The sequence below is a fragment of the Xiphias gladius genome, chromosome 3 (genome assembly GCF_016859285.1).
Source record: "Xiphias gladius isolate SHS-SW01 ecotype Sanya breed wild chromosome 3, ASM1685928v1, whole genome shotgun sequence".
Taxonomy (NCBI): Eukaryota; Metazoa; Chordata; class Actinopteri; order Istiophoriformes; family Xiphiidae; genus Xiphias; species Xiphias gladius.
Window position 1 is genome coordinate 17,707,464 of NC_053402.1, and position 11,485 is coordinate 17,718,948.

At 40.6% G+C, this 11,485-nt stretch overlaps 1 protein-coding gene across 1 annotated transcript; it reads right to left on the minus strand.

Moving 5' to 3' along the window:
* Positions 1-3,793: 3,793 nt before the first annotated feature.
* gper1 (G protein-coupled estrogen receptor 1) lies at positions 3,794-6,804 on the minus strand. Its single transcript, XM_040123704.1, has 2 exons — positions 6,778-6,804; positions 3,794-5,300 (listed from the first exon to the last, which is right to left on the minus strand). The coding sequence occupies exon 2, from the start codon at positions 4,895-4,897 to the stop codon at positions 3,794-3,796; it is 1,104 nt and encodes a 367-aa protein (XP_039979638.1). The 5' UTR covers positions 4,898-5,300; positions 6,778-6,804.
* Positions 6,805-11,485: the final 4,681 nt, after the last annotated feature.

Consider the following 11,485-nt stretch of genomic DNA (forward strand, 5'->3'; position numbering starts at 1 on the left):
TTCGCAACGAGCAATTTGATGAGGTCTGCCTCATCATAACTGAAGCATGTCAGACTCCAGTCCTTTTTCTTTCCTTCTGTATCTGGGAAGCTAATCGGTTCTATTCAGCTCTTTTTTTTTCCTGTAAGGGATTTTAATTTACAAATGCAATTATACGTGTAATCCATTATTCAGCTGCTGAGGTCCATCGAGTGCACTGCCTTGTAATTATGCACAAGCCCTGGTCTATCCAGTTGTAATTACTTCGACATGCCCCACCCCCAGCTTACAGTTGGACAATATCCAGTATACCTTTCTTACATAAGAAAAACTTCTAAAGGGGGTCACCTTTATGTAGAATAATACATTTGTTTTCTGCATATTTTGAGCAACTTAAGTAGACTGCAGGTTCTTATAAACGTCATAAACCCACACATTGTTTTTCGTAGAGGTTTTGTTGACATCCTCAACTCTAAGAGCAAAAACTTATCATTTTGACGTATGTATTGCAGGATTTTTGTGCTAGATCACATGTTTTTTTCCGCCCCTTAAATTGCAAGGATAACAGGTACAATGAGGAAAATATGCCTTTATGCCTGCAAAAGTACTGTGTTTTTAAAGGTTTTGCCAACATCTTTTTCATTCAGTTTAGTCAGTAAAAAGCTCCAGGATGCTACATGACCATGTTCATCTCCTACTTCAGGAATAACCAGCCTAATATTATACATGAATACCGGATTGATTTGGCTCACAAACCCATTGTTTAATCCAGCATCATCCAGAGGAAGTATTGTGGATGTAAGCAAGGGGAAAAGTCACACCCTCTTTCCTTTCTGTGACGTCAGTCACCACAAACCTTTAACCTTACTCAGTAGTCTCAGCTGTACACACAGTCCACTGTCAACCTCTTCTCACAGCATTTCAAATGTGTGTTTGTATGCATGTAGATGTGTGTGTGTGTTATGTAAAGGTGATCCTTTGCCTCTTCCTCAGGTTTGAACTTCGATGGTCTTGGCTCTGGTATCTAGGTGCTGCTTGTTTATATCAATGAACTTGACAGCTCTCATCGCATTGTTACTTGCCTTTCTTCCTGTTTTTGTGCACTCTGCGGCTTCGTTAGAAGCAAGTTCTGTTAACAGGAGATTCTAGCGTCTAAATCCATATGAAAAATACGTACTTAAAACTGTCTTTGTCAAGGTTAACAGATTAAAAGACAAAACTGTGAAAAGTGGAACATTCTGAATGCTATTTTGCACGGTAAAGATATGAGACGTAAAAACTGTGTAATGGAAACATCATGCAAAAGAATCTTTAGTAACGTGTACCGCAAGACGTTTGGCATTTTCGCAGACCTCTAATAAACAATCACTCTAACAATCCTCAGCGCTGCTTTCCCAGGCTGCTGGGACTGTTACAGCTGGAATAACAGTTTGTGGTTTGGACTCCTGTTTTTCCCAGTCACGCCATTATCTCCGGCTGCCACATGCGCACAAACACAGCACAGGCCCACCACAGGCAATACACAGATTTCATATACTGATGAACAATAATCATTCTAGGTGTAACAGTGTTTCCTGTATTCTTTTAGTCCATACTGAACAATGCATTCATCTCTTCAAAATTCCCGATGCACAGAACCTGTTGTGCATGATACTGTCTAGTGTTTGGATTTGCAAAAATATACATAATGAAGTGAATATTCTTTGAACCCTGATATATTTCAATGTATGTAGATGATTGTAAGCACTACTGAATTTAAGAAAACAAACCGTGCAATATTACAGAAAAGGAATTTATAATGTTTGTCCTGAGGGATAAACAAACAAAGAGGCTGTAAAACTTTATGACAAATTTCGTGAAAACCTCTACTATCAGCCCTCCGATGGGATACAATTCAAAATGTTTATAATGCACCTATGTAGCCTGGTAATCTGCCATACAATAGCATGTGATTAATGTGTTTCTGAGCATCTTTGTTCTGCCAAAAGCATCTGAAACAGATTGTGATAATACACTTTAAGAGAATCCACATGTCCAGTGATGGCTTTAGGGATGATGTATGTTGGATGTCATATGTTTGATTTCAGTTTTTGGATTAATTGAGTTTTAAAAAATGAGTCGAATCAGTTCACAGACAGAAAAGCAACCACAAATGTGCAGATAAAGTATGTTTTACTTTGAAAATTGCTTGTTGCAGGCCCATTACTTATGTCAAGGGTTTGCCATTGTTGTTTATCAATGTAATATATGTTAAGACGGGTAAGAACAAAAGATTGAAGCAGCTTCACGTTATCAACATTGAATGATGTGTTTACCCAGTCTCATCCCCTCCTGGCAAAACAACACCTGCCTCTTTACTCTACAATCATTTTAACAGGAACTGACAAGTGGGGTAAGAACTCAGCCATCTCTGAAATGAGCACTCACTGATTCCTGCATTACCACAACATATACGAGCTCAGACAGTAGATTTTGGAGATGAATCCCACAAAAATTGCATTATTTATGTTCTTAACTCACCTCATACCTTGACTGAGACCAAAATGTTCAGTACAACAGGTAAGAATTAAAGGGTGTAGCTACATTACCCTTTATTAATTCCATGCAATACCTAAACACACATGAGCAAAATTAATTAAAATGCTGTTTGCTATTTTTGAAATTTAAAAAAGAAATTTGTTGTCACTAGAATTCATCAACAACTTTCTCTTTATATTCCTAGAAAATGTGGCATTTTCTTTATTTGTAAAAATAAAATATATTTGCTAACATTTGTTTGCATTGTCCAATGAATGTTTGGTATACATAATGCCGTATTTTTTTTCCAACACAGAAAAAGATGGTAATGGAGAAGTACAAAGAAATTGGTACTGTATTATCTTAGAGGGGGCCAGTGAAAGAATAAAAGTCACTGCTACTTGCAGTGTCTTCAATTTTGTTCTGTAACTGTGACGTCCTGAATTGGTATTATGTTGGTTGAAGATGTGTTACTGCTTTGATACATGACATTTACTTTGTCATGTGTCGTCACGATGTTGTTGATGTGGGTACGTTTGGGTTTCTCGATAAACGCCGCGTTTACTTTTGACATCATGCAAGTACATGTGGGTATTTAACTGAAGTGACTCTTCTCTTGCACCTGAAATGGATAGCCAGATTAGATTTTATGTGACGCAGTATTTCCTTTACGCACGCTGCTTTAGCTGTGACGCAGCCTTTGCTATTTCTGCCACATACCCAGAAAATCTTCTGGAAAATTTATATTAGAGGTCACAGAATGTAAAATGTTCCATTATTGTCTGTCTCGCATACTTACACTGTTCTCTTCTGAGACTTATCTAGCCATCACCATCTATCCATTCCATCCGTTACTTTTGCGCACAAGCTGTGCTCCCAGGGCAGATGCTGTCATTTTGCCTCTCACTAACATTTCATTTACTGTTGGCTGCCTTACCATCCAGCTAACTTTTTTGAAGGAATAACACACTAAATCCACTTAAAGAAAACAGACCAAAATGCAGATAAACATGAAATAGCTTTAAGTACTGTCTGTGCATTATTATCTACTTAAAAAGATACACACATCAAGTCATTTTCATCCTTTGAGTGCACATTCTTGGTGCTTCTGTTTTTTGCTTTTGTTGTTCAGAAAGTGAGCAAGTTAACTGAGACACTGGTACAACTAAGAGGCAAAGCTAAACAACAGTTGAAAGAAAGCTGAGGTAATATTTCACACTTGGTGATATATCACTTTGATATGAAGATTTTTTTTTTTTGGGCATATATTGTGGACAATTTTCCCTCTTCTTAGCAGTCACACCTCTGACACTTCGCTCCTGACGGGGAGGTGTAAATCGAGGCCATGGTGGCAGAAGCGGTTCACCACTGACCAGCTGGCCTTCTGCTTAATGAAGAGACGCAGCTTGTCCCTGAAGGTTTCTCCTAAAAAGCTGTAGATAATGGGGTTGAGGCAGCTGTTGGAGAAAGCTGCCAGGTTAACAATATGGCCTGTGAGTGGGTAGTCATGCCACAGGGTGGTAGCAGTCCTCTGCGATGGGTCAGCTGTGCCCTGCAGCAGCTGGATGCTGATGAAGACGTTCTCTGGTAGCCAGCAGATGAAGAACACCATAACCACCACCACGATCATGCGCAGGGCTTTCTGCCGCCGTGGCCACAATCCACGGTGCTTCTGGGCCCTCATGAGGATGCGCCCAATCAGAGAGTAGCATAGGCCAATGATGGAGAAGGGCACCAAAAAGCCAATGGTTACCTCCAGCCACTGAATCTCAAAGACATTGGCAAAGCAGAAGTGCACCTCACCCCTGTGCTGGGTCTGCACAATGGTGAAGGGGAGAAGGGTGGCCAGGATGGAGGCCATCCAGATGAGGCCACAGCTGAGCTTGGCGTGCTGCATAGTCCTCAGTGGGCTGCTGCTCATGGAGCTAGCCAAGGCAATGTACCGGTCAAAGCTCATCCATGTGAGAAAGAAGATGCTGCTGTACATGTTGACCTGCAGGAAAAGGGACATGAAGGTGCAGAGGACGGCATAGTCATAATACTTCTCATTCAGATTGAAGACCTCGATGAGGGAATCTGCCACCAGGATGAGGTCAGCTACGGCCAGATTAACAAAGTAAAGGTCAGGGATGGTCATCTTCTCTCTGTGATTCAGGTTTACCACCAGGATTAAGATGTTACCAATAAATCCAATAGGAAAGAGGAGGATGGTGTACAGGCAGGAAAGGAAGAGACCAATTATGTAAGATTGGTATTTGTCTGAGTTTTCAATCAAATCCGTAGTGTTGAATTCATCTGAAGTGTTTAGTTGTTCTGTCCTGTTAACATATATCCAGACCAGAGAGGTTGTCTGCACTTCCATACTGACCGTGGTTGGACTGTCTTGAATCAGAGGCCACATGTAAGTCACCTGTAGCTGCTACATCATTGGACCATGTTAGTTCCCAGTTATGTCTCTTTAAAGGGTAAGTCATCTATGCTGTATTGGCATGCTGACAGAAGTCAGGTGAGTGGAGCAAAACCATTTATGGCTTGTTTGGCCCCATGCTGACATCAAGGTTCATCTACCAATAGATTCCAGACACAAAGGAAAAGCACCTCCATGTCTGAAAATTGACTTTGGCCTTTGCAATCTGATGACTCACATCATTCACACTGTCCAAACTGCTGACCTAGGATTAAAAATCGGCTTTCTTTCTCCTCTTCTGAGTCATCTGATTTGAGTGCTGCTTTGTCTCTCCAAGTCCATGTGCATCTTTATTCAGCGAGCCTCGGCCAGAGACGCTATTGCTGTGACACCTGAGCTGTGATAAGGAGAGAAGAAAAAAAAAACAGAACATGAAAGAGAATTAGGTGAAGAGACTTGAAAACACTTAAACAAATTAGAATACAAAAGCATCATAGTGTTTGTTTTACTTATTACAAACCATTTAAAATTCTTAAGATCAAGTATCAAAATGATGAGTCTGCTCCGGTGAGTTTTAAAAAAAAAAAAGGGTTAAAAAGGGATGGTAGACAACTGAGTAAGCACATTAACATTCAAGCTTCAGACTTAAACAGATGCATTGAAATCCTTCTTAGAAATCCTCAGCCAATCTCAGCTCACTCAAACTGGTCTGTGCAGAATTGATGACTACTAATTGGCGAGATGAAAAAAAAAATTGCCATTAAAATTTAATAAACCTCTGTGTTATGATGGCTCCAGGCGACGCACATCACACTCAGTTTCGAATGTATATAACAGAAAATCGAGCTTTTACATCACTAACTATCCCCTCCCTCAGTTTACCATTATGAGGCCCAAAATCCCAACTTTCCCTGGTGATAGAAGCACCGAGTTCTCTTTGGCAAACACGACCTTTAGCAAACATTCACAGCCCCTAAGGTTTTATTTCCACCAGAGGAAACTTTCTGCAATATTAATGCATTCTTATTCACAGTAGTCTTCACAGCAGTAGTTCAGCACATGTACAACATGCATGCACCGGAGAGTAAAATGGGCTAAAATAATGTATAGGCAAGAAAAATGTACAGAGAAAATGTCCAATAAATAAATGGTAAATATCAGAGCATGAGTAACATACAGACTTTCCTTTTTAATTTTCAGAGAGGGTACAAAAATATGAGAAATGATAGGAACAATGAGCTAAACTAGTTTCAAGGCCCAGCCTAAGTAATACTCTATGACTAATTCATAGTAAAACACTCCTGTTATTTATTTATTATTATTTATTATTTATAGATTTATTCAGAGAAATGATCTTCACCCCAAAATTTTGTATACTCGTAATAGCTACATGAATCCTGGGCTACCCTTTTGTAATACTCTAAGGATATTTTGGAACAGATTGAAACACTTTTGAAACAGTTCTTTTGTTCCGAGCATGTTTATATCTGCACTTTTGAAATCTTTTTGAATTTTTTTTTTTTTTTTAACCCAAAATATGTGACACCTAAGATTATATAAAAGTGCTCTCTGAGAAACTACAGTCAGCCGCTCAGGACAGGTAAGGGAGCAAGAAAAAGAGCTACTTGAAGAAATTACATACAACTCATTATGCAGTTGGATTCACAAGGCATGAGAGAATTCCCCATCTACACTGAAATTGAACAGACACCTGATTAACTGTAAATTAATAAATATAAATAGTACACCAGAATTAGTGTATCAACCATAATGTTACTGTAAACTCTCTTTGTTTTTAAGACACTACTTGAAATTGACATAAAATACATAGAGGACTACACCACAAATGTGTGGAAATCAAAAACAGCACTTACTTTTTAAAATTTGGGATTTGTTGCTCGTCCATGCTTGTCCGGTGCAGAAGTCAGAGAGCCAGAGGTTTGTCAATCCCATGTCCAGTCTTCTCTTCTGCACCACCTGCTGTTTGGCCCAACCCTGTCTGGAGAGGAGAGGAGGGTGGGAGAGACAGAGAGGCAAGAGATGATCTGTCACCCATGGCTTGTCACCATGCTTCATCAGATCCCCTGTTCTCTCTGTCCCTTTTCTTTTTTGCACAGTCTATGATTCTAGGTGTCCACTAATCATCTAAAAAGATCCAGGAACTGAACTGGCTGACTCCTGATTTTAACACAAGGGAAAGTTTGGACAGCAAATAAGTACTGTGTGTAGTTTTCCTCGTCCAGGTTTTGTTGTTATGGAAACCCCTTATATTTTTTGCAGTATTTGTTCACCTGGGTTGTCTTGCTCTTAGTCTAAAGGACCATGTAAACACACTGTACATGACCTTCCTTAGTTTCTCCCTCAATATATTTGTAAAATAACTTTCCACCTATCTGTATCGATTATTGATTACCACATGCAACAGAAGACAGTGACCCCTGCTTATTTAATGTTCATTCTCAATACCACAATTACATTCAGATAAGGCTTAGAAAACTGTGAGCCTTCACTCTCAATAAGGGGGAAGCAGAACAGACCCTCTGCTCCTGGGCAAGGAGTAACCTTAACATAATTTGAACTAATCTATGTCCAAACTGTGACTATGGAGACCTATTTGATGTGGTGTTGGCTAGTGTAGTGTCTCTTTGGATACACTAACTGCAGATGCCTGCAGTAATTGCAGACGTACAATAACCATCCGCCATAACAGAGCTCTATATACACATATCACACAGATTGCATTATACTAAAGCAAAGTGAACAACTATATTATCTTGGATAATATTGTTGATTTCTTTGATTCCTACATAATCTATTGACATGCTGTAATTAAGACCAAATAGACTTATTCCCAAGTCATCTGTATGCGGCTGCAAAAATGGCAAGAGGTAGGGGAAATAACTTTAGAATCCTCCGATAAAACCGGATTTGTATTTCATGACTACACTAATTTTCAGTTTGCCTCCAAAAAACCAAAAATGTCTCTGAGGTCCTTAAGAGTTTGGGAGGGTCACTTCATCCACACACAGCCAGACGGGACAGAGAAGTCAAGGCCACGGCTGGATCATGGCCTGGTGGTATGGGGGTTGCAGCTACTTTGGCAGTGCTGTGCACCAGCTCCAGGGCTTTGAATGTGATCCGCAGTGGGGTGAGTGTGTTTCATGAGTTTGAAGACAGGGCAGCACTGTCAATGTCCATGCCTCAAGCTTGGACATGGTGGACAGAGTTCTTGGTACGGATGGACACAATTTAGGATTTACGGATTACAGAAGCAGGCTTTTTGAAAAGCTTCAAAGTCAAGTCCCTATATTGGTAAAACTGTGTAAAACTTTGGCAATGTTCACAAACACCACGCTGCTGCTCAGCCGTTAACAGAAGAATACTAGTTATACTGAGCTGGTATGTGCATTACTTAAACAAATGTTGGAGGGAAACCTGCTGGCCAGTTCAGACAGACAACTCAAATGCACTCTACTTGCTGCTGTATATATCCAGTGTATCCAGTGTATTTAAACTGACAATGCCCTGCTCACTTCTCGAGCCTGCTAACAGTCCAAACACGTTGCTGTTGGATGATTTTGTGGAGTAATTATTCTTCATTCTTTATTCATTATCTCTTCCCAAAGGGTTTGCTGGCAAGAAAGCTGGGTGTCACTGACTCACTTCAACATGCTAAGAAGCCTTTTTGATGCTTCTGCTCACCTGCATATCATGAGGTGATGGCTCTGCTCTGCCAAGTCCTGTTTGTGGCTGTTCTACTGCTATTAATGCTCTTAGTCTCGCACGGGTAGTGAGGTAGAGAGGGATACACAAGAATATATTCACTCCTGTGTATAGCTCTCCGGAATGTCAAGGACAAGGAACATTTGGGGACTTATAGTGCTGAAGGCAATACAAAGAAAGGCAAGGAGGACTGAGGGAAGAGTGAGAAAACGGTTGCGTGTGGAGTTATTCAGTGACACGAAGGATCTCAGTCTCTGCCTTGAAACCAGAATAACCGGTAGGAAACAGGAAATAGGAAATGGAGCAGCAGAGCACCAGCGATGGTCTGAAGGAGCAGACAGGGTCAGCACAGCAGCTGGTAGCCCTGCTGGCACAAACAAGTGTGGGCCTTTGACGAGAGAGGGGACAGATGAGAACAGTTTCTGTGGGTTAGAAGCAAGGGATTTTAGTCGTGTTAGAAAGTCAACTCAGCAGCTGAGATGAAGAGACAAGAGCAGAAAGTCTGCGAGGTGTTACAGCAATCCAGATTTGTGCGATTTTCTCTCAGCTACCTGAAATCTCAGCCCGCATGACTTTGCACAGATAAGGGAAAAGTGGGGATGTAGAGATCAGTCCAGTGGATGGGTGGTAGAGACTTTCAAGAGAGTTGGAAAGAGGAGAAGAAGAAAAGGAGAATGTGCATATTTCCCAGAAAAGTGATGACATGAAATGAGACCAAGATAATGACGTATTAGTCAAATGCAGCACTCAAGTAGAGCAGGTAAAATTGGTTATATTTGTTCAGATTTGGTGAAAATAGCTTTTAGACACATATTAAAAACAAATAAACTATATGTAATACCACTGTTTCAAGCCCAGTAGAGAGCAGACTTGGAGCAAATGGCATAATCCGCGATGCAGACACGAAGAAGGCTAAAAAGAGGAGTTGTGACATCAACGGGCTCTAGGATTTGTCCAGATTAGAGACCACGTCTGAGGAACTGATTAAGTAAGGTTAAGTAAACAGTGAGCCTCATCTGGAAAATGTACTTCTAAGAGTGACAAGCACCAAAAAGCCTGGTGCTAACAATGGATGAAATTATGTATGATGGGAAAGGCTGATATAAACCACTTGAAGAAATAATGTGATGTGTTGCAGCAAAATTATTTATAGCAACTGGTTGTTCTGTTTTATGTCTTTTTCTGTCAGTTTTATGGCTGAGAAGGGTAGGTATATCATCTCCTATCTTCTAGACTGGCCTCGGTTTTCGCCTTTTCATGATCTCTATGAGATTAATTTACATACTTGGCTCCAGCTACTTCCTCCTTGAGACCTTTCCAACTACATTCATTTGCTAGAGGTTGTGAGAGAGGATGCACGCCCTGCTTACGTCCACTGGGTGGCCCACTAGCATAAACATTGAATAATGCTTGGCAGGATAGAGGAAATGTGAGCGTGACTGCACAAGCTCTGGCTGAATCAGAGAAATGACTACTGTGGTGATGAGGATGGTTTATAAAAGTGATTTTCTGCACCAAAACCCATTAATAGGTGAAAGGTGAAAGCATAAATCTGACTTTTGTCTTATATCCCAAAGAGGCTGAAGGGTAAATAATTGAATAATACGCTAAATGACAGGGAGAATCCTACATTTGCATTGGTCTCGGTTTGCTATTATAACCATGAAATCCTACCATAACCGTAAAAACATATTATTATAATAACTCTATTGTTCTCTTGTAAGAAAAAGAGGTTGCCCATGAAAGAGAGAACACCACCACTTCCCATCCAGTGACCTCTAATGGACAACATTACCAGTGTTATCAGTGGGAAGTTGTGGGGTTTAAGTACTTGTGGTTGGGTGAGTGAAAGTGGGAGGTCTAACGGGAGGGAGGGTAAAACACCCTCATCTGCCTCCACTTACCAGTCTGATGTGCTTCTGGCTCCATCCAGCATCTCTTACAGCCACAACCACAACCTCTGGATGGAACATCCTGCACAGTCCAGCTCCTCTGCACTGTTTGATATTTAGCTGATGCTGGGATTTTATTGTTAGCGTTTTTTTCTTCTTTTTTTTTTTTCTTTTTTTCTTTCTCTGCTCTCCTCTCTGAAGAGGAAAAGCCAAGAGCAGGATTGGCAGGGCAGGAAGGGTGGATTGTTTTTCAAGCATCTGCCCTGGTCCACTTGTCTCCCCAGAGCTGAAGTGATGTGGTGGGTCAAAGATAAAAGCTCCTTCCTGGAGTCTCTGCTCTGTTCTGTGGGATTCATCATGGTGGCAGCTTTCAAATATGTCAAGGAATATGATAAGTTACAGTCAGCAACAATCAGGTCAAATGTTTTGAACCTGTTTTATCTGTGTTGTTGCTCCTGCTGGTCTTTTCTATTTGATCCCATTATATCTTCTTTGCATTAAATCACTTCCCCTGTTCTCTTCCATGTGTGTACTATCAAAATCCCCAATCTATGTTTCTCTTTGATTTCTTTTACATGATCAGTTTTGTTTCATGAATATTGTTCAGTCTCTCTGCCTCTGACACTTTCACTTTCTTCCTCTTGGTTGATTCAAGGGTTTCGAATTTTATTCTACTGCCGCCCTCTTTTTTTGACACACTTAATCGCAGTACAAGGTAGATTTCAAAAATATTTACTTTAACCTATCTCATCTCGTTCACCTCTTTACATTCTGCAGCCGAATTTGACCGGCATTATAAGAAAAACTGTGGTGGTCTAGGACTGTGTGTGAAATCTGGTTGACAGCCAGATAAAACATTTAAAGCCACAAGCCAAATGTTCTGGCTACATAGGTGGTCTGATATTCAATGCTGTATGTACGACTGAAGTTGACCCTCATACTTTTGGTCTGGCTGAACCTCTAAGGG

Excerpts from the sequence above, each read along its gene's own strand:
- gper1 (XM_040123704.1), bottom strand. The coding sequence starts at position 4,897 with ATGTGGCCTCTGATTCAAGACAGTCCAACCACGGTCAGTATGGAAGTG.